The sequence below is a fragment of the Dipteris shenzhenensis genome, chromosome 31, assembly GCF_047967505.1.
Source record: "Dipteris shenzhenensis isolate YYH24624 ecotype China chromosome 31, Dip_SZ_1.0, whole genome shotgun sequence".
NCBI classification, from domain to species: domain Eukaryota; kingdom Viridiplantae; phylum Streptophyta; class Polypodiopsida; order Gleicheniales; family Dipteridaceae; genus Dipteris; species Dipteris shenzhenensis.
The window spans coordinates 42545582-42570022 of record NC_141626.1 but is presented as its reverse complement, the minus strand read 5'-3'; the positions used below and the strand labels follow the sequence as shown (position 1 = coordinate 42570022).

The window sequence follows — 24441 nt, the reverse complement described above, 5'->3', positions numbered from 1 at the left end:
CATGCAAATCACTGCTCCGTTGGATTTCAGGAGCACCGAGAAAGAGAGGAGGCTGAGAGGAAGGGAAAGGTTTGGGGATATCTGCAATGGTGGGGAAGACAATCCATACATGGGCTGCAATGGGGGTAGGCAGGGAAGATAAACGAGGGGAGGAAGGAGGGGGGTAAAAGTCAGGCTGAAGAGGCCCATAGGGACGCTAGGAATAAGGTGAGCTGAGCAGAAGGCCATCGCAGGCACCAAGAGCCATGAGAGGAAGTCGGGGATGAAAACTAGGAGGAAGCGGGCAGCGGTGGACAGAAGGGGATGAAATTGAAGAAAGAATGGGGCAGAAAGAGAGGGAAAGGGGCGGCTGTAGCTGAGCAGCAAGAGAGTCAGGGAGGCAGGCCAAGGCCAAAAGGGGGGGGCTGAGCTGAGCAGCAAGAGAGAGGCAGGCAGGCCAGCTGAGGCAGAAAGGGGGTAAGATGGAGAGGAAGGAAGGAAAGCTGAAGAGAGGCAGAGAGGGAAGCCTAGGGCAGAACTGAAGCAACCAAGATGAGGGGAGAAAGAAAGAAAGAAAGATATATTACCATCCACGGGAAGCCTCGCGGGCCTATGGGACAAAAGTGCGGGAACAAAGTAAACTCATACAAGCCACTCTGGGCTGGGGCGAAGGGCTCGCTAAGGTCCTCGCTGAGTACTAGAAAACACATAAACTGAAATACTAATGTAGTACATCACATCAAGTCAGGCCAGAAAAGCCAAATAGTGTGTAACATGAGTGAGGCATGTCAGGCGCTCAAGGCTAATGCTCCAAGAACATGATCTAGCTTCATGTATCCAGGCTCCATGATAGCTCTCTGGTGTGACACAAAGAGCTCACATATCTGCATCTATCGAGCTGTCTAGCGCTGTGGTGGGGGGCGTGGTCTCCTCGATCTCTAGATCTGATGGGCTATGTCAAGTGTAATGCCACGTCTCTATCGCTCGCCTCTGAGGAGAGCTGAGATAGGTCGAACCTTAATCGTGTGTGCTCTGGTGTGTGCTCTGGTCTCTTGTCGCATGTGAGATCCCCGTGTCCCTCGTCCAGTAGTGGTGTCGTGTCAACTCCCTACTCACATTCAGGAGTGTCATTGAGGAGGCCAGATCACGAAAGGAGAGGGTATATTGCTGCTTTGTGGATTTTCGCAAAGCCTTTGACACAATACCTCGAGCTCGTCTCATCACGCGCCTACAAACACTGGGATTTGATCACGAGATCCTCTGGGCAGTCATGGCACTGTATGAGAGAGTCTCAGGCCGAGTTCGGACAGGCGCAAGTTGGACAGATAAGATCTTGAGTACCATAGGGGTCAAACAGGGTTGTCCCTTATCACCGAACCTGTTTGGCCTCTACATCGATGAGCATGAGACTTTCATGGGGGCATTCGGAGGGACCGCTTGCTCACTTGCCGGGATCATCATCACGATTCTTCTTTATGTAGATGACGTGGCACTCTTGTCGTCCACACCCGAGGGGCTCCAGCGACACCTGGATGCACTACAGGCTTTTTGTTTATCCCATGACTTGGAGGTCAACCTTGGCAAGACCAAGGTCATGATCTTTAACACCTCTCGAGCAAGCATGCAACGGAAGCAGTTTACTTTTACTTTCGGTGGGTCACCAGTTGAGATCGTATCCTCATACACTTACTTGGGGGTCATCTTCTCCGGCCCGATCTTCACGATGAGACCAGCGATGCAGGCCAGACTGAGCAGGGGATACGCCTCACTAGCTCGGCTAGAGAGACAATGCTTCCACTCCCACTTCCAGGACCCTCGGTCCAAGGCTCTTCTCTTGGACTCCTTGGTCCGACCAGCCGGTATGTATGGCAGCTCTTGTTAGGGGCCTGACATGTCAGAGATAGAGCGGACACGGGTGGAGCGCCTCTAGATCCTCATGCTCTCATGGATGATTCGGGGGAAACCATCTCTACCACATCACATGATTCAGGCCCAGTTTGGTGCTTCCCCACTCCAGCTAGATGCAGCCTTTCAAACCATTATATATCTACACCGGGTTAGATCATATGGGGACTGCACATCAGGGAGACAGAGGTTGCCATGGTTGGCTCTCGATTCCTAATTGAGGTTGGCGCAGAGGGAGACGAGCGATGCTGGTATGCACGGACTCACAGATGGTTTGTGAGACTAGGGTTCCACATCGATAGGATACCTCCTTTTCAATGCACTTTAGATGCCCCTCCGGTACTCCCACCCACCATCCCGATCGGGCCACACACCAACCAGGTCATTCGAGAGGAGCTCCTACAACTACACACCTTTAGGACCTGGTTGGAGCCGAGGGAGCTTCCAGTGAAGCTCAATTTCTACAGAGATTACTGTCTTCATATTTCCGAGGAGGGATTCATCACACCACCAGGGTACACTGAGCTTCATATGCCTCACTCACTATGGGTCTCCATCGGACAGTTTCAGGTATCATCACACCGCCTCCGCATAGAGAGCAGCAGAGCAGAGGGGATTCCTAGGGAGCATCGCTTATGCATATTGTGCGATTGTCAGGAGGTCGAGTCGGAGGAGCATTTTATTTTCAGGTGCCCAGTGTACTACGAGATCCGCGGTCGCTACCACTGCCTCTTCAAAGACAGCACCAGGCTCCTTTCCAGATTCCTCGCCTACCCAGATCAGAGATGCCTCGCGGCCTTCATTCACGAGGGGGTCCGACACAGAGAGCACTTACTCAGGCGACGGGGTTGGGCCACATCAGACACCTCTCAGAGCAAGATCACAGAGTTCTTCCCATCGAGTGACATTGATCGTCCAGTCTCTAGCCGCAGGCATGACAGAGACCCCGACTTGACGATTGCAGCATGGCACACGAGACATCGAGGGGACACACAGATCACTCTGGGGGACCTCCCGTCATTGTTTAGACCCGGGATACGTACCACGGGAGTCACGATGGCTCTGGTCTTGCATCGAGCCTGTCCAAGAGACCAAGACGCACAGCACCCCTTGACGGGCGCCAGCGTCCCATCACCGGCTATGCACTGGCCAGGGCGACATGACATATGGAGGATTCTGCTCCGCTCCAGTCCTTTTCTTTTCATTGTTACATCCAAATGTATTTGATTATGTATGATCAGACTTAGGATTCAGCATGGGTGATGATGCTCGTTTCAATAGCTCCACCCTTACTGTGATTTGTATCAGGTTTCCTTTCAGTCTCATAAATCCATCGGTCTTTCGAAGACTCTAATAAAATTTCTTTCTTTCTTTCTACTGACCCATCTATCTCTCATGTCAGCTAGCTCCTCCTCCTCTACTCCCGAGTGCCCTAGAGCTGACTCAAATGCATAGAAGTCGGTGACATGTTTCTGCGCTCGATCCACCTCAATGTCCTGTGACGTGGTGGTCGCATCCTGCTACTCTCTGATCTGTCGCAGTAGTCTCTATCTGTGTCTCCGTATCTCCATCAAGTAGAGCCCAATACAGACCTGATCCTGGAAGTGGATCAGACGTGAGAGTTGGCCAAACCCGTGTCCCTCCTTAAAAAGGCAATGGTAGTGCCCTCAGATCTCGTAGTAGGTGGGACACATACAAAGAAAGTGCTCCTCGGTCTCGACCTGACCCATCGTGCATAGCATACAAGTCCACTGCTCTCTCGATATGCCTGCACCTCTCCCTGCCTCAACCCTCAGCTGATGGGAGGAGACTCACATTTGTCCAATGGCAATCCTTAATGGCAATCCTTAGTGCATGTGAGACTCCTCTGTCCTCGAGATACTGGGGTCTGATGATGAGGCCATCCTCCGATACTCTCAAGAAATGGTCATAGTAGAGCTGGGTCTCGGTGGGGAACCCCTGGTCCCCCCCCCCCCGTCCGAAGTGTGTGAAGCTGGAGGAGGTCTAACCGTATGATGCATACATGGCAGTTGGTCTCACTAGGGTGTGTCGAAAAGCCAGCACTTCGTCGGTGGGTCCTGGAAGTGCACCTGGAAACAGTCGCTCTAGCCGAGCCAAAGCACCATATCCTCGTGTGAGGTGTGCTCGACCTGCATGGATCATCGTGAAAGCTAGCCCAGTGAAAACTGCACCCAAGTATGTGTAGGACTGCACAATCTCTACTGGCTGACCTCGGTAAGTGAAGCTATGTCGATGGAGCACTGGGTATGAGGTGTTGAAGATCACAACCTTGGTCTTCCAAGGTTAACTGTCAGATCTCTCTCTGTGCAGAACTCCTTGAGGGCCTCTAGATGTCTCTATAATCCCTCTCTTGAGGACGACAGGAGGACTATGTCATCCGCATATAGTAGTATCGGTACCAACAAATGAGCCAGCAGTGACCCCTCGCCTCTCAAGCGGTCTATGAAGGATGTGATCTCATCAATGTAGAGGCCGAAGAGAGTCGGTGAGAGGGGGCATCCCTGTTTCACCCCAATCGTGCTCTCCACCCAACCTGATAGGCCTCCTGGGGCACGAACACGTCCCCTGACAGACTCATATAGGCTCATCACCCCCCAAATCAGAACCTCTGGGATCTGCATCTCCTGAAGTCTCCTGATCATGCACGATCGTGGGACAATATCGAAAGCCTTCCGAAAGTCTACAAAGAAGGCATAGACTTTCTTACGCCTCGACCTCGCCTCCTCAATGATAGCCCTCAGTGTGAAGATGTGGTCTAGGGTGGAATGCTGTCTCCGAAATCCTGCCCGTCCTAGAGCACGCTGCCCATGTGCCTCTGTGTGACTGCTGATCTCTCTCTCTAGTACAGATCCATAGATCTTGGCCAGAGTGTGGCCAATCATGAGAGTGCGGTAGTTCCCAGTGTCCATGAGGTCACCTGCCTTGTGTATTGGGAAGATGGTAGTAGTGCTCCAAGAGGGTGGAAAGCCGTGGCATATGGCGTGGTTGAACATCTGTGCTAAGATCAGGGCCAAAACCTCGTGCCCGTGTGCGAAATGCTCCGTCCGTAGCCCCTCATGATCCTATGCTCTCCGGTTATGTAGCCGACGGAGTGCCGCCCGCACATTCTGTGTAGTGAACAAGTGACAAGTGGCAGGTCTGGGCAAAGCAGACATATCAGGTGGTGCCTACATCGGAACATCATAGAGAGAGCATGCGTATGTGTGCCAAACACCCAGGTCTGTGATGGGGATAGGCGGCTTTCTCTCTGATAGGAGCCCCCATCCGATAGTAGGATCCCCACCTCTAAACGAACTAATCACCTCGTCCATCCTATGGGTGAGGAAAGCCCACCACTTGCGGCGTGTCAACCGTCGTGAGATCCTTTGTGCCTCAGGTGGTGTCAAGTGGCCAAGGGCTTGCTCACGTGTGAGGTGAGCTCTCATCTCTCTGCACTCATTATCATACCAAGGGTTCTGAGGCATCTTTCCCACTGAAACGCGCCTAGGCGGAGTCGTAGGGAAAGATCCAATAGCTGCGTCCGTGACCACTGTGGCAAGGGTGTCTGATGCATGGGTGAGGTCTACCTCATCCCCAAGTAGTAAACCTAGGAGCTCCTGTGCCAAATGGCTCACGTAAGCGGGGTCAAGGGTCCGGTCAAAGTGGACCCGTACACAAGTGGGAGTGGGGGGGGCTCTCCATGTGACTGGCGTAGTGGTGGAGATACTGAAGGATATGTATGAGTGGTCAACACCTAGCAGGGAAGGAGGCACAACGAAGTCGTGTACCCGTGAGGTGAAGGATAGGGGACCGAGTAGGTAATCCACTGTACTAGTACCTCCGCCATGTGGGAAACAAGTGAACCCACGAGATAATGGCCATCTTTGTAGGCCATTATATATGATTAGGTCATGGATAGCCCCAAGGTCAAGCAGATGCCAGCCGTATCCCGTCACGTGTGGTGCATCCGCTGAGTGTCTCACTGTCCCAAGCTCTGCAGTGTCTAGTTCTGGTACTATGAGAGAGTCTGATGTAAGGTCAAGTAGGCCCACTTGCCTGTCACCTGTGTGTGCATTGAAGTCACCAAGGAGGCTGTCTCCTAGTCTGGAGAACTCAATGAGATCATCATGTATTGTCTCATATGGGCTGTGTCCCTTCGTAGTGACTGCGTGTGCATAAGGTGATGTATCTGGGGGAAAGTAGCACACTGCCATGTAGATTGGTCGGGCATCAGGTATCTGGACACGGACCCACATATATCGCGCGTGTTTCTCTCTCCAAACCACTGAAATGAGGGTGTGGCTGAGGGCAAGCTGACAGGGAAGGATTAGCTTGCAAGGGCAGCTGGAGCAATAGGAGAACCTTCTCCATAGTGCAACAAACGCCTATGAAGTTAGTACATCAGCAAAAGTTCGCTTTGGACTCAAATCAGACAATATAATTCCAACTGCAAGGGTTCCCCAGATTGCAGCCCACTTCTGAAACATGAACCCTCAATAGATTAGCCTCTACTTGAGCCCACTGTCAGTCTCATGCAGAATTCACACAGCTACAAGTTTTAGCCATTTCAAAAATATCCTTTGTTTGTAATACAAGTCTGGTTAAGCATTTTACGTGCAAAGTACAGTATCAGCTGCTTGGAATCCACGTCCTATGGCTCATAGGTTCAATAGGCCATGGGTTCCTATTTGCTGTGCATACAATGTACAGATTGTCTATGTTAAACCAGGCTTTTCCACATCATGGGCCTTGTACACCAATGGATTTTCACCTAGAGGATCACATAAAATTAAGTACCAGCTTGGTCTGAATGTAATTTGCTTGTGGGTGATGTAAACACCAGACCTGGCTTGTATAGCTGCACACAATAAGCAACTCAATCCCAGCTTACAGAACACCCAGTTCAAATTTCAGTCTCCAGGAAATAGAAATGAGGATATTCAACCCGCCTTTTTTGATGGTGCAGCTGAATCACCTGTAAAATTATTACTTGGATGTGCAAGGGAAAAAAACAGCCATTAAAGACATGTAAGGTCCACAGATGAGCTAGCTTCTTTTTTTTTAAAGTGTGTAAATACCTCATTAAAAAAAGTACTAGGCTTGTTCCTCCACTTGTCTGGTATTTCAAATTTTAATTTGTAAGAGCCATCCCAATTCTTCCCATCAGTGAATGAAAATTCCAAGGTCAAAGCTTCACATAAAAATTGCAATAAGAAGACGTCAGCATACGAATGGGTTACTTGGCTTGCAAATAAAATCTTCAAGAATCACACCAACACATCTTTGCAAAGGTGAATCTGCAATCCTCCAGCATCCCAGATACGACAACTTACCATGGACAGGAGCATTTATCTTGATTGTGTAGAAAGGTGTGCATTGTGTGCCTCTCTCTCTTTTCGTCATTACCCTAGGTTCACCACCACACATAATAGGCTGATTAAAGCCACCTGTAGCCAAATTAGCAGCATTCACTATCCTGACTCTTCAATACCTTACTGTTGCAAGCTCAAGCTAGCATATACAGAGGAGCCAGCCACAGACGCTTGAATCCAATCCTACGGATGACAACAACGTAAAGATATTGAAAGAACATATTAAATCCTCTGGAGGAATATTCAAGGTAGATGACACACCATTGAAAGCAATGCCGTAGTCAGAATTTGGGACAAGATAGCTTGCAGCTGGATTGAAGTAGATAGTAAGGGACTCCCCCTACATACAAGTAAGATATTACTATAGATCAGTAAAGCATACATGAGATCTGATTTGTGGAGGGCAAGAGAGTAGCCACGGAACAAGCCCTAATCTTGGAACAAAATATTACCCAGAAAATGCAAGAACAAATTACATACAATCAAGTCTGACAGACAAACTTCATACCGACAGAAGGCCAAATTTTTTCAAAAGTACATGACATGTGACTTACAGATGTTGGTGGTCTCCCAGTTGTTGTATCCCAAAAAACTGGATACCTACCCATCTCGAAGTCAGTCCAGCTAGGCAAAGTATAGCTGTTAGAGAAAAAGGTACATGAAGGAGTGTTAGATTCAGTTTTTCATGAAGGTTGCACCTTAGTGCCATGGAGAAGGGATGAAAATACGTAGGAGAAAAGATGCAGTCCTAAAAATACATTACATCATAATGACAAAAGAGAAGGTATGACACGCATCAACCAGTGGGGATATTCTTTTCTAAGAAACAGGAGTGTCTCAAGAGAGATGTGGCCTTGTGTCACATAGTAACTTGTGTTGGAATTTGATTGTGTCTAGGTTTCTTCTGGCTTCTTAAGTTCAGAAGCCAAACTCCAGCCTCTTGTAGTAGCTTGGCAATAAGTCTAAAGCTCTTACCTCTATTCGAAGTCGACCAAAACAAAGAAGCTTAGGTATTTAAAACTAGTAACCAAGGTGAAGGTTTAGCTAGGCCCAAGTTGAGTGTAGTCCAACTTCTACTCTGACTCCCAAGTCCTGCAAAACAACCATAGATTAGGAATACCAGATTGGGGGTGTTGGTGGGCTCTCCACCCAACCATAGATCCAATATAAAAGATCACCCTTTGAGCTTGAGGTTAGCCAAGCATCATGCCGCATCCATGGCCACAACCCCCGAGTCCCATATACCACAAGAGTCCACCAGTCCATGTGTTACGACAGATTAGACATAGGCCTATGTAGGTCCTCGTATCCGTAGGAGTTCATCCTAAGGGATCCCCGCACATGAGCAAAGTGACTCAACTAGGGGTGTCCTTATCCTAAGGGCACCTATACACTGGGAATACTAACCAACCCCTTTTAACGAATCCATCTCTTGAACCTAACCCCATCACTAATGCCAACTCATGCTATGACCTTGGGGTCATAACATTTCTCCCACCACAGAAAGCCCATACTAGTGTTGGAGATATCATAGCCGAAGAGTGTGTGAGATGTGATGTGTTGGTGTGTAGTACTAGGAGATCTAGTACTAGTACTTGTGTGAGTCATGTGTGAGTGCCACTTGTCACTTTGGGATTTATCCCATTTGCACTTAGTGCAAGTGTGTGAGTGTGTAGCCTATATGAGGCATGTACCTCACTTGTCTTGTCATATTTGATGAATGAATGAAAGCCTTCATAAATTCTATATTTGTCTATCATTTCATCACTCCCTAGCCTCTCTCACTTCATGACAGAGACCCCGACCCAACGACCGCAGCACGACACACGAGACATCAAGGGGACACACAGATCACTCTGAGGAACCTCCCGTCATTGTTTAGACCCGGGATACGTCCCACGGGAGTCACGGTGGCTCTGGTCTTGCGTCGAGCCTCGTCCAGGAGACCGATACGCACGACACCCCTTAACGGGCGCCAGCGTCCCATCACCGGCTATGCACCTGACAGGGCGACATGACATACAAAGGATTCCGCTCCACTCCAGCCTTTTTCTTTTCATTGTTACATCCAGATGTATTTGATTATGTATGATCAGACTTAGGATTCAGCACGGGTGATGATGCTCGTTTCACTAGCTCCACCCTTACTGTGATTTGTATCAGGTTTTCTTTCAGTCTCATAGACCCATCGGTCTTCCGAAGACTCTAATAAAATTTCTTTCTTTCTTTCTTTCATTCTCTCTCTGTCACTCACACCATGTTTCTAACATGGTATCAGAGCAGGTTCACCATACCATAGCTGCCCTGCCACGTCATCCCAGACCTAACCCTAACCCAAAATATACCTTTGTAAGACTAGAATAAGTCCAATCATACAAATTTAAATTTTTTGTTGTTCTAAAGATCAAAAATCTACACAGAAAATCTAACCCTAACCCAAAACCCTAATTCTACTTAAGCCTGCAGCCGCCTCAACTCTGCTCATTTCTGCCTCAGTTCAGCCTCATTTCCGTCTCTTTTCAGCTGCCTTCTATCCGTTTAGGGTTTCCGCATAGCCGCCCTCTTTGCTGCCCTCATTTTGTCTCTGTTTTGCAGCTTCTTGTGTTCATTTCTGCCCATTTAGCCTCTTCACAGCTTGTTGGTCGACATGCCTTCCAAGAGACGCCTGCACGTGTGGATTTTCAAGCCTTCTTGAAGCTGTTCCATGACCGTTTTTGGGTTTGCAGGCTGCTGCAGCAGAGCCGACCACTGGGCTGAATGCTGGTGGTTGTGGATAGACTGACCAAGATCGCCAGGTTTATTCCGGCATGGGGATGTGGAGACATTGCAGAGTCTTTAAGGGCTTCCAACTGAGATTGTCATGATAGTGACCCTAAATTCACAAAGTCATTCTGGCAAGAAGTGTTCAAGAAGTTGGATACTAAATTTAGCATGAGTCATTTGAACAAATAGAGTTACATGGACAAACAGAGTGAGCTCATTAGATTCTTGAGGATATGCTTCACAAGTATGTCTCACCGCAGTAAACTAATTGGGTAGAGTACCTTCCCATGGCTGAGTTGGCATATAACAATGCCACACATAGAACCACTAAGTTGCATCCATTTGTCATTATGTGTGGATCCAGCCTAAGGCTCTATGGACCATTGGTTAGGAAAATATGAAGGCTAGAGCAGCTGCTGACATTTTGCAATTGCAGCAAGACATGTTGCAATTGGCAAAGGGAAATCTTCGCACAGCTCAAGTTAGAGCTCAGTTTTATGCAACTTAGAAGCACTTACCTCTTGTATTTGCAAAGGGCCAGTTTGTTTATAGCGGAATCCCAAAAGATTTTGGAGCTCTATGAATTAGTGAAGCCCATAATATGTTAGCTCGTTATTGCAAACCTTTAAGGTTATCCATGTAATTAATAACGCAGCTTATGAGCTGGAAGTACCTATTGATGTGAAGGTACATCTACTTTTTTGTGTAAGTCGCCTAAAAGAGAAACTAGGCGCAGCTGAGAATTTGTTGTTTCAGCAAAGGAGCTTGTCTAATAACAGGATTTGTTGGTATATTTACTTCCCATGAACTAGAAGTATTTTTGGATCACAAGGAGAGACCTCTCAGAAATACAGCGGTCCCTGAACTTCTTATCAAATGGAAGGACAATTCTAGCCATGAAAATTCCTTGGAGAGTGTTGCATCTGTGCAACACAATTTCTTGTTTTCCGAGCCCAAAAAATCATAGTTGTTAGAAACATGGTTTGAGTGAGTGAGTGAGTGAGAGAGAGAGAAAGAGAGAAATAGGCTAGGGAGTGAAGAAATGATAGACAAATATAGAATCCATGAAGGCTTTCATTCATTCATAAGTATGACAAGACAAGTGAAGTACAAGCCTAATATAGGCTACACACTCACACACTTGCACCAAGTACATATGGGAAAAGTCCCATAGTAACACGTGGCACTCACACATGACTCACACAAGTACTAGTACTAGATCTCCTAGTACTACACACCAACACATCATATCTCCCACACACTCTTTGGCTATGATATCTCCAACACCCCCTTCAGAGCAAGGAGTGTGAGACCCAACATGCAAGCAGTAGACCAATCCCCCCTCCACCGCAATACTGCACAGAGCAAGTCCAACTATCCAACACCTCCCGTGTGATAGTAACTTCTCAGTCAGCTTGCGAGACCGGCAAGGGCAAACCATCACTCGTCACCCCCCTTACTCTGAACAAGGTGGTCAATACCATCAAACCAAAGTAAAAGACAATACATTCATTTTTGGGGGACAACCCAAGGAAGAGTACCTCTTATTGACTCCAAATACATTCAATTTAGAGGGACAACTCAAGGCTGAGAACCTTTATTGACTCAACACAAACACACATAGAACTAAGCATCATCTACCACCTCAGGGAGGAATAGATATAGCAGATGAAGCTTCCTTCTCAGGTCTAATAGATGTAGCATAAATATTCTTGAGCTTGTCCAGGTTGTCCTTGGCTGAAGTAGTGAGGTCAAGTTGATGAAGCAGTTTGTTGACCAATCTCACACCAATAAACGCCATTTCTTTGTCAATCTACTCATCCCTAGCTAAAAGTGATGCTGATGAGTCTTCACCACGAGGACGAGGCTCCATATATCAATCTGAGGAAGCAAAGGCAGCAAGCTGAAATGGATAACCAGCCAATAAAGGAGCTGGTCTAGGGCTTTGAAATGAATCAGTAGCTTGAGAAAGGCCTGAATAAACGTGTCCAGCTGTTGGTGGATAACCTCGGAGGTTCCAAAATGCAAACCCTAGAATACGCCTGGAAATGTAGATTTGAGTGAACCTGAATCAAAGAGCAGCAAGTAGATGCCCCGACGGAAATGAGCCAAAGGAAGAGCACTTGTGGACGTGGAAAGAACTCCGAGTGCTGTAGCAGATCTGCAATCCTTCGAAATCCTAAAAACAGCTCAATAGGGTGCTCCAAAGTGCAAAGAGCAGGCTGTCCACGTGGAACGCAGCTCCCTTGAACAGTCCAAAGTGATGTGGCAAGCCTCCACAATGAAAAACGTCTATTATATGTATGCTAGAGGCCTCAAAACAGCTTCAAAATGCTCAGGCGGCTATTCAAAGTGCACCAGGGTGCTGCAGCAAGTCTTCACACAGAGAATCAATTGATTTTGATGTGCTGAAAGGCCAGGAACACCTCGAATGTGGCTGGAAATGCAGCTCCAAGGTGATTTAGGGTTTAGAAATGCTGGAGCAGATGAGGAAAACACCCAAAATCACCTCTGATGTAGGCGGTTATGCTGCAGCAGCACCAAAACAGCTCGAAATTGCAGTAGCAGCTCCAAACTAGGTCGAAAAGCCTCCAAAAGACCTCAAAAATCTGCAACTAAAAGCTTACCAAATACACTTGAAAGGTGGCGCAAGTGGCCGGCAGATCACTACAATGCATAGCTAGAAAAAGCTCGATGCAAGTGGAGTATTCCTGAAGGACATCAGGGCCTGCTTTCTTCCACCACAGTACCTTTCGTGGTTAATCCCAATGCTACTAAGCTTGAAATCCCAACCCAAACACTTTGATAGCAAAAGGGAAGAAACAAAGCAAAAGATAAGAAAGAGAAATGCATGATAGATAGATACACACGCGCGCACGTATGTGTATATACATAATATACATATACACACTTTTTGGGTGAGAACTTTGAGGGCTTTATATTACAAGGGAGCTAACCCAGAAAAGCGGGTAAGCTGAAAATGTACATCAGGAGAAAATTCCCGTGTAAGACCAATATACATCATGATCTATGCATCGTGTTTGCAGACAATCGAAAAGCGATTGCATATTATGTGTATACATAATACACACACACACAAACACACACACAATATATATATATACATACATATATATACATATACACATATACATATATATATATGCATATATATACATATACATATATATATATAGAGAGAGAGAGAGAGAGAGAGAGAGAAATAAAGAAAGTTTATTAGAGAGAGAGAGAGAGAGAGAGATTTAAATTAGGTTAAATATCCACCACAACACACTTGACCAAAAAAAACAGCAAGTGGTAATACTGTAATCTTACTCGTGAAATACAGCAAAGCTACTCTCATTTCAAAGCTACTCTCATTTACTCTCCCTCTCTCAACAGAGACACTAGGGCCCAGGACAACAGTTGGGCTGGACCCCCCCGAAGGATTTTATTACTTGAGAGAAGATGAAGTACATAGTTCAGCGTAAAGCTGTTCATACATAATCCAAAACGTGAATGAATGAATCATTACATGAGCTCTCAGGCTCCCTTTCTTGGCAACAAGCCACTTGTCAATTTCTACATTACTTTCCTAATTACATGCCACTAGGGGCAACTCTGGAGTCTTCGAAGCACTTAGTCACGCAAACTGCCTCCCAGACTCTGATTAGGCTCCCGTAGCGCTTAGGAAAATAACTCTTCCTAGTACCTGCAACAATTAATTAAAGCGCACCACCATGGCACCCATTAATTGTTAGCGCTTTGCATTCAAACAACACATTGTGGACTAGTTCTAGTCACGGTGGGCGTCCCCACTGAACACATGTGCACACATAACAAATATAATAAATATATTTATTTATTTATTCTCTCGTTGACCGAAGTCAACGCTCTTGATCATAATTAAGGGGCTTTGACCAAGGGTCGAGACGCCTTAATTATAGCCAAGTCTCTCCAACCGAAGTTGGCACATCTTGGTTAACCATGGTTAACCCTCTTGGCGCATACCAAGTCTCGTTGACCGAAGTCAACACTCTCTGACCGTAGTCAGCTCTGTAGTTCTCTGGTTAACCGTAGTTAACCCTCTTGGTAATAAACCAAGTCTCCCCGACCGAGGTCAGGTTTACTTGACCAGAGTCAAGTATCTTTGACCGTAGTCAATTCTTTGACCATTAAAAGAACTCTTTGACCATAATTAATACATATTAAACTCTTTAATTATGATCAAATACATGGTCAATTGTACTTTGACTTAGGATATTTACATTGTGGTGACATCCCCTCGGCTTCTATTCAGTTGACCTCAACTGAAAAGCTTCCTTGTAAACATCCAAAAGCTGTGGATGATTGGATAACATGTCTTCGTCCATCCACTTGGCATCTAATGCGGTATAATTCTTGAATTTTACAAGATACCTGTAAAACTCCTTGCCTTGAGGGCCTTTGCGTACAGTATGATACACAATCTGCTCTGGCTGAAGGACCTTCTCCAGCTCATCCACTTCTGGTGGATCCTCTGATACGGGCTCTATAGGTTCCGGCCCCTAGAATTTCTTTAGAAGACTCACATGGAATGCATTGTGAATCTTCCAATGCTCTGGCAATGCCAACCTATATGCAACCTCATTTATTCTTTCTGTAACCCTGAAAGGGCCATAGTACGTGGGAGATAACTTTGCATACACTTTCTATTTGTCTTTGAACTTACGGAGCCTAGCTTTCTCGAACTTTAAAAGTACCCAATCCCCTTCCTTGAAATCTAGCTGTCTCCTATGCTTATCTGCAGCTCTTTTATGCTTCTCTTGAGACCTTTCAATTGCTGTCCAGACTTGCCTGTAAGCTGTCTGGAGGTCTCTCACAAACTGTGTAGGCCATCTTCTGGTGGTTCTAGTGATGCCCTATAGGCCATGGTATGTGCCTTGTAGGCATAAATGTAGGCACTTGTAGTGTTAGTGCCTTTTAAGCCACATAGGACACTTAGTCCTATGTGACACCTAGGACACTTAGTCCTAGGTCTAGGTACAAGTACCTTGTACTTGTATTTTTCATTATCCTAGTTTTGACGTGACGGCGTTTCTCATCGACCTTTGTACTTTGTACCTTGTACGTGCTCCTTTCAGTCTCACTAACCCTTCAGTGGTATCAGAGCGCTACTGGACCTCTTCCCCTGCCTCCGGATCTGCATCGCTCACAGCTTTCAACAGCCTGCGCTCCATCCGTACAATCCGTACGACTGTACGGACTTCCGTACGGATCACGTACAGATCCCGAGTCCTGCCGCCCAGCTACGTCACTAGCTGTTTTGCCCGTCGCATCTTCTTCCGTACCTACACCCATACAAAGTACCCGCGTTGTCCAATAGGGCTTGCACAGTAGCTGTTCCGTACAGGTGTACTTGCACACAATACCTGTTCCGTACAGGTATACCTGCACAAGTACACAGTTCCGTACAATAGTGCATACAGACGTATAGGTCTCCCGTATAGACTCCGTACAAGCGTACTTGCACCCATACCTACTCCGTACAGGTTCATCTGCTCCGTACGTTTTTCCGTACGGTTTCACCTGCAGATCAGCCATCAACAACTTGTACCTGCATTCCGTGCAGATGTACTTGCAAAACAGTTGACCGTATAGCTTTTACCTGCTCCGAGTGTTCTGTATAATTTCGCACGTGCGAATCTACTACCAGTGGTATCTACAGACATTTGCAATTTGGGGCTTTTGCAGGACATTGGCAAATTTGGGGCTTTCAGTTCTTTTCACCTCCTTTGGTTGCAATTTCTTGCAAGAATATTGGAGTTTTGGGATTTGGTCTGCAATTTCTTGTTTAGATTGCAGTACATTGGGTCATATTGCAGGACATTAAGTCACATTTGCAGGACATTGAGTCAGATTTGCATACATTGGGTCACATTTGCAAAAATTTCAGCAAAATTTGGGGCTTTTCTGCATTTGCCCTCTTTGGCCTATTTGCCCTCAATAAATTTGGGGCTTTTGCTAGATTTGCTATTTTTTGCAGTGAACATTGCTTGTCACAGTCACATCTGGGTCAGATCTGCATTTGCCCTTTGATTTGGGTCAGAAATTTACAGATATTTGCTTTCATTTTTGGACAGCCAGCTTTTTGCAGTGATAGCCTTGAGGCTTTTGGGTTTCCAGGTCTTTTTTCAGGGTATCACATTTGCTATGGCTAGGAACAATCAAGATTTATTTGGAGTTCTTCGTGAAGATGATAAGTTGGATGGCACCAACTATCCGATGTGGTCTTATCTCATGAAACATATTCTTGTTGCAAAGCATTTGTGGACTATTGTTTCTGGGGCTGATCTGAGGCCAACCAATGCTACAGTGGTTGCCTCTACTGCTGGTCCCTCTGCAGGGGGTACTCCTCCTGATGCCTCTTCCTCTAGCACTCCTGCCGCTACTCTTCCAACTGAAGAACAGTCAAGATGGGATGCAAGAGATGCAAATGAACATTCATGCATTGCTTTATCATGCAAGAGAATCATTATTCCACACATCTGGTCTTGCAGGACAGCAAAGGATGCTTGGGATAAATTGGCTTCTCTCTATCAGATTCGCAATGAAGCTCGTGTTGCATATTTGAGAAGGCAATTACAGGAAGTCAGTATGAATGAAGGTGAGTCAATGGATGCATACTTGACAAAGGTCAAGGACCTCATGGAACAGCTTGCCGTCATTGATGAGGTGGTGCCAAATTCACAGCTTGTTAGTACCACATTGAATGGACTGCTAGATACATATCAAGGGTTTGTTACAACCCTTCGATTAGTGGCCATGGGTAATCCAGACCACTATTCTTTTGATCAGCTAGTTACTTTGCTTTTGCAGGAAGAGCAAAGTAGAGCTAATAGGCAAGCCATTATTCTTGATCATGCATTTGCTTCACAGCAGACAGGAAGACGCAAGGCTTCCAAGCCTATGGGCAAGCCAAAATCTGCGCATAGCAGTTGCAATTCCTCCCATGCATCTAAAAATACAGTAGATAAGGCAAAGAAGAAAAGATGCAACTATTATCGCAAGCCTGGACATGACATTTCAGAATGCAGGAAGCAGGATTGACGTTTATGTGTCCCAAGACTACTCCATGTGTGACCAAGAATTGGCATTTTAGAGGATTCAAGGAGATTCCCCATCAAAAGATGCTCAAGACTTTTAAAATATGGAGAAAGTCAAGAGTCTCCCCACATGGAGTCCATAGGGACCCTCTCTTTTCCATATGTCCACATCCTCCTTATTCCACATAGGAATTCTAGAAGGATTCCTCTTGACTCCACACTCCTTCACATGCTTGGCATGTGATCTCTCTTATATTATTGGAACACATGGACATGAGCCCACCTCTTTATATGACTCACTCTTTCTATTTTCTAAAACCCCATAATATCCCATACACAAATAACTCTCACCCCATACCAGGGTATTTATCATTCATACACATGGTATTTACAATGATCCATTCCACTCATCCTCTCAATCCCATACAATATCTTAGAAAATAGAAATAAGTGAGAGCCGCTAGGCTATCACTTGATACTCAAACTCTTATCAAACATAGAAGAAAACAATACCAAGCATCCCATGAGCCAGCAAATGCTTCACATGCACATGCTCTTCAGAATGATTGGGCATGGGCTGTCCATTGCTCATTTGATCCCTCCAAAGCTGATGCACTCTTTACTGCTAATGATGCTCAGTCCTGGTACTTTGATAGTGGTGCTTCCAAGCATGTCACATCTTGCAGACAGTTGTTCCATTCTTTAGCTGATGCACCTCGAGGGGGGACTGTTACATGTGCTAATAATGCTTCATATGCTGTAAAAGGAGTTGGAGATGTGCAGCTCACATCCATTTCAAGCCATCCTGTCACTCTGACAAATGTCCTTTTTCTAGTGAGCTGTGAAGATATATGGATCTGCATCTATCAAGCTGTCTCATGCCCTGGCAGGGGACGCGATCTCCTTGATCTCTAAACCCTCTGAGCTATATCCAGAGTGGCCCCTCGTCTCTGTGGGCGTCCCCTGAGAAAAACTGTGATGGGTTGGACCTCGATAGAATGTGCTCTGAGAGACAGACAGACACAGAGAGAGAGAGAGAGAGAGAGAGAGAGAGAGAGAGATTGTGTGATTCATCTTATCATACTCATAACTGTTGCATAGCGGAGGGCTGAGAATTACGCTACCTACAATCTTTATTACTATTGGCCTTGCCAAATCACCAAAGGACCCTGAATACAACCGTAGTCTTCCCTCACTAAAGGGGCCTAAAAATATCTTGTATATCCTCACTGGAGAGGCTGATCTGGTGGCTAGAGCCTATGGCTGGTTGTACATTGCTAGGACCGGCTGTGGATGAAGGGAAGAGATCCCACCTAAGCACTAGATATGGCAGGGGAACTGAGGGGCTCGAGAGGATACTCAAAGGAGGCAGCTACTTGCTGAGGCTGAGGGCTTAGTCCTGGATCCACTTCTCTGAAGGACTAAAGGGGTTGGAGCTTAAAGTGAGGGGATAGGAACTGCAAGCAGTGGATGCATAGAATAGGGTCGGACAGCCTTTTGTAGGCTGAAACCCATCACCGTCTGAAAGGCCTTGCCAACAATGTGTATAGACCAAATAGGCCAAAAGTTAACATCGATAAAAAGTCAAACATGTCCTTTCCAATAAACATCTATTGGCATCCCACATATAGGGCGCCTTCAACATCAAATCTGAACAAGCCTTTCCTCAATCAAATGTCAAGCTCAAAATGTTCGAAAAGAATATTTAGCCATGAGACACCATCGTGCAGATTTTTCCATTGCACATGAGCTTCAACTTCATGCAATTCTATTTTTTAATTTCATATTTACAAGTCGTAAGTGAGATGAGGTAAAAGGTCATGTGTAGATAAAGTTATTATCCTTTGCTACCCACCGAGAGGATATTGTCCAAACGGCATTTCTAATGGAGGCAACCATCCTATGCATGCAAGAAACACAACCAGATTTGGTGACAAACATGGCACTACACGGGCACAAGCATACCTCAACAACTAAAGGCCGGGGCCTCACAACGTACTACCAAGACAAAGTGATCATAGCACACAAAAACGAAATGCAAAACAATGGCTGCGAGTGCCTGCTAACAATACTGGTGACACCTCAAAACACCCTCATCATGATCGTCAACGTACAAGTCACCATCAACTCGTAACAATGTGCTACTCAAAACAATGGAGGGCATTCTTGTCCAGATTCCAAATGGGATGCAAATCTACATCGTCGGTGACTTCAATATCGACTTCCAAAAAAACAACATAAACAAAGTAAGCATCAACGAATTCATGAGATTAAAGGGGATGAAACAACTCCAAGAGGACGATCTCCATATGCATTAAAACAATGATTGGAGGAACATCGTCGGTGACTTCAATATCGACTTCCAAAAAAACAACATAAACAAAGTAAGCATCAACGAATTCATGAGATTAAAGGGGATGAAACAACTCCAAGAGGACGATCTCCATATGCATTAAAACAATGATTGGAGGAACATGAAAAATAAAGTTACGATTCTCTTTGGAGATGAACAAATTACTTACAATTGAACTCCTGTTTCAACTGTTGTAGTGGCATAAGCTTTCCCAGAGACCAATGCAGCTCTCCTTTGAGACTTAGATACCAATGATGTAAGACAAGAACCCCAAATGGCCGAAGCTGCAAACAGCTTTCATAATACTTCATAAAATGTGATGGTAAGGACAACAGAAATCAATTTACATGGCAAGCAAATCATTTTCTGGCAAGAAAATCACAAGCGCTTGTAGCTCTCTCTTTTAAGAAGTGTTCACTCTAAAAGACTCCCAACAAATGGATCCTACCCTCAAAATGTTGATACAACATAGTATATATACCTTCATAAGATGTTATACACTCAACTCTGAGTTTCAACTTTGTAACGCCTTCATCTATCAAGACAAGGCAACCTTTTCAGATTTATCCTCTTCTTGAAGCTGCTTGCCTGATATCCACATAAGTGAATCTAGTTATCAACGTATGGGCCTGAATCGATCATGCATTAACCACATCGTGTCGCTGCTAGCCCTATTTGTTAGGAACGGAATCCACCATCGCCATTCATTTCCGATGCATCTAGGATTTGCACATTTTCTTTTTTTTGGCTCTCAGGTTCTCCAAAATAGTCTCAATTATTGCTTCGCATGTGTGCATCAAGCTGACTCACATACACTTTTTCTTGCAAGTCTCCATTGAGAAAGACAGAAATTATATCCAAATGATGTACTTTCCAACCAAAATGAGCAGCCAATGAAACAACACACCTGATCCTGGAAATGGGGACAAAGGTTTTATCATAGCCTATCCCCTTCTGCTGGGAAGGGTGTCACAAGGACGTGAAATTATGGGACTTTTGATTTGCGACTCCCGTAATTTGCGCGTGACTACCTTGACCCTCTGGGACGCGAACTTGGAGAATTAAAATTCCCTAGTGGGAATTCCTTGGGAATTGTGAATGTATGGCCAATTACTAGGCAATCAATTCCTAGGACCAAAGTGTGCAACAGGGGGCCAAAAGAGTGGTGCAACTAACATGGGACTCTTCAGCACAAGACACTTGTTTGGCATGCAGGAGGCCAAAAGCAAGCAGAAAAGTCGAAACTTGCTTTGAGGGCTGTTTTCTGGACCATAGAAAAACAGGGAGAGGCAAGTCACAAGCTGGGAATGTGCTCCAAGGTTATTCTATCACTCGCCTTGCTGATTTTTGACTACCACGGCAGTGTGTGGGCTGTTGGTGGGCTGCCAAAATCTCAAAAACGAAATTCGTTTTTGTGCCAAGAGCCTCCAAATCAGTTCGCTTTTGCTGCTTCAAGGCTGCACAGAGGTTGTTGCAGGTGATGTGGGCTGTTTTGGAGCTGAGCAAGAGCTTCTACAGGGATTTCGACCTGTTTTTGGTTGCTTTTGGGCTGTTGCTGCTGGTTTTGGAGCTTTCCAAGCTTGGGCGACCTCTTCTAAGTTGCTTTTGGGCTGTGCCAGAGCAAAATCAACTATTCTTTGCAAGATCTAGGGTTTTCTTAAGGGCCTGAAGGGGGAAGAAGAGCAAGAGGGAGAGAGAGAGAGAGAGAGAAGACTCCAATGTGCGGGTGTGAAGTGATGAGCCACACCACAAACTCATTAGTTTTATTAGGATTAGGTTTTACCCTATGACTGTCTTAAGACAGTCATAGTTGTCTTAACTTTAATAAAGGGGTGGCAATGTGCCTTTACCCCAACAACCTCCCACCTAAAGGCCAATGTGCCTAAAGGGGAGAAAAAAAATAAAAATTACAGCAATATACAGTTACTGTATACAGGACCATAAAATAAGAATGGTCTCATCCTAATCCCATGATGTGGCGGCATTGGGCAATGTGCAAACCGCTCAGTAGGCAAGCTCTTAGTGAGCAAATCTGCAGGATTATCATCAGTATGCACCTTCACAAGCTCAAGTCGCTTGTCTTCCAGTACCTCCCTGATGAAATGATATTTCACATCTATGTGCTTGGTCTTCTGATGAAAGACCGGATTCTTTGCCAACATGATAGCACTCTGACTATCACAATGCAAAACTGGCATATCTCCTGTAATGCCCAAGTCTCCCACCAGCCGAGTAAGCCATATTGCTTCCTTGCAAGCCTCAGTGGCTGCAACATATTCAGCTTCAGTAGTTGACAGTGCAATGCATTTCTGCAACCGAGACACCCATGATATAGCACCTCCTGCAAATGTGAAAATATAACCGGTAGTAGACTTCCGGTTATCTGCATTCCCTGCATAGTCTGAATCTGTAAAACCATGCACCAATGCATCCTGCCTACCATAGCATATGCACAAGTCTTTGGTACCCTTGAGATACCTCAAGACACCTTTCACTGCTTCCCAGTGCCGCTTGCCTGGATTTGCCATATACCTGCTGATGACTCCCACCGCAAAAGCAATATCCGGACGAGTGGCAACCATGGCATACATCAAAGATCCAACTGCAGATGCATACGGAACCTTGGCCATTTCAGCCTTATCATCATCTGATCTGGGGCTGTCCTTACTGCTGAGTTTTAAATGTGGAGGCAACGGGGTACTAATAGACTTCCCCCCCTCCATTTTAAAGCGCTGCAGTACTTTGTCAATGTACTCTTTCTGTGATAGAAACAAAAGTCCCTTGGACCTGTCACGAGTAATCCGCATGCCAAGAATATGATTTGCATCACCCAAGTCTTTCATGTCAAAAGACTTATGCAGTTGTTTCTTCAAAGCACTAATCTCATGCTGAGATTTACTGGCAATAAGCATGTCATCCACATATAGAATCAGTAGCATCAAACTGCCATCCTTTGCCCGTTTGGTGTACAAGCAATGATCGGTCTCACACCTATGATACTCTTGGGACTGCATGAAGGCATCAAACTTCTTGTACCATTCTCTTGGCGCCTGCTTGAGTCCATACAAGCTCCTCTTGAGCTTACACACAAGCTGCTCTTTCCCTTTAACAGCATATCCCTCTGGCTGACTCATATAGATCTCATCATGGAGATCTCCGTGAAGAAAGGCTGTCTTCACATCCATCTGACATAAATCCATGTCGTCATGAGCAACAAGAGCTAACATTGCTCTCAAAGTAGTCATCTTGACTACAGGGGAAAAGATCTCATCAAAGTCAATGCCCTTCTCCTGCTTAAATCCCTTGGCAACCAATCTGGCCTTATACCTAGGTAAAGCATTTGAATCCACTTTGACTTTGTAAACCCACTTGCATGGCAAAACCTTTCTGCCTGCAGGTAACTGCACCAAGTCCCATGTATCATTCTGAAGTAGGGAGTCCATTTCTCACTGCATGGCTTTCTCCCACTTCTTTTTCTCTGTTCTTCCCATAGCTTCCTTGAAGCTGGAAGGCTCACCACAATCTGTCAGCATGATAAAATCAGCCACATTATTGGCTCCTGGAACAAACCTGGCAGGAGGCCGTTGTACACGGGTGCTCCTCCTAACAAAATGTTCCGCATTAGGCTGCTGTCCAGCCTGTTCTTCATGCATGACGGGTGGCTGTACCACCATATCTGGCTGTTCTACAGCCCCATCTGCTGGCATATCCAGTGGTGCATCAGTGGCAAAATTATCTGGCTGATTTTCAGCCTGTATACCCTCTTGAACAGGGTTATCTGCAGCAGTCTGCTGCTGCATATAAATGGGCATTCTTTGCTGTCCAACATCATCATAAATAACCCTCCTGTATTCCACAGGTTGCACGGGTTCCTTGTGTACACTATCCTCTTTAAAGATGACATCATTGCTGCGTATAATCTTCCGTTTAACGGGATCCCATAACCTGTACCCCATTTCACCTTCGTCACCATAACCCATAAAGATGCATCTGATAGACTTTGGATCCAGTTTGGTGCGCAGTTCTCTGCGTACATGAGCAAAGCACTCGCAGCCGAATACACGTAAGTGCTTATATGAAGGAGGCTTGCCAGACCACACCTCCTCTGGCACTTTCAACTCCAAAGCCTTGTTTGGCGACCTGTTAATAATGTAACTGCTGTTTGCACGGCTTCTGCCCAAAAGCCATGGGGTAATGCAGCATAAGACAACATACATCGAACTTTCTCCTGAATAGTTCGATTCATCCGCTCACTTGCACCATTTTGAGATGCATTATAAGGAGCTGTGAGTTCCTGTTTGATGCCCTTAGCTTGGCAAAACTGCACAAAAGCATGTGACACATACTCACCCCCATTATCGGATCTGAGGCATTTCAGCCTGCGACCTGTCCGATTCTCAACCTGAGCGACAAACTTCTTGAAAGCATCTAAGGCATCGCCCTTATGCTTCAAGAAATAGACCCACACTTTGCGTGTGGCATCATCAATGAAAGTAATAAAATATTTTGCACCCCCTAGTGATAACTGTGGCATCTCACACAAATCAGTGTGCACTAGATCAAGTGGTGCTCTATTCTGGGGAGTTCTCCTCTTATGAGGAGTCTCAGAATGCTTGCCAAAAATGCAATGATCACAAGTAGGCAAATCTGAAAAAGAAAGAGACGGCAGATAACCCAAACGTGACAGTTCTTGCATTCCTTTAACAGACATGTGTCCCAACCGGCTATGCCACAATGAAACCTTTGGCAGCTCGGTTATGGCAACAACATGATTACCCACACTGGAAACATAAAGAGGGTACAAGGTATCACTCTTAAAACCCTCAGCCACTACAGCCTGGCCATCAGTAATCACCCATTTGGAATCCCCAAATGTGGTGTGGTAACCACTGTCATCCAATAAGCCAGTGCTAATCAGATTTTTCTTGATTTGCGGCACATGGCGGACACCATCAAGCATGAATATGCGTCCATCAGGAAATAC

At 45.7% G+C, this 24441-nt stretch overlaps 1 protein-coding gene across 2 annotated transcripts in view; it reads right to left on the bottom strand.

Moving 5' to 3' along the window:
• PIFI (post-illumination chlorophyll fluorescence increase) overlaps positions 1 to 24441 on the bottom strand; it is a 57925-nt gene that overhangs the window by 18990 nt on the left and 14494 nt on the right. For both annotated transcript variants that reach the window (XM_087369702.1, XM_087369701.1), the window contains exons 2-6: positions 19627 to 19741; positions 7811 to 7895; positions 7518 to 7596; positions 7218 to 7331; positions 6963 to 7075 (exon numbers count right to left, since the gene is read on the bottom strand). In XM_087369702.1, the coding sequence (XP_087225828.1) occupies positions 6963 to 7075; positions 7218 to 7331; positions 7518 to 7596; positions 7811 to 7895; positions 19627 to 19741 (506 nt within the window). The remainder of the gene's footprint in view (positions 1 to 6962; positions 7076 to 7217; positions 7332 to 7517; positions 7597 to 7810; positions 7896 to 19626; positions 19742 to 24441) is intronic.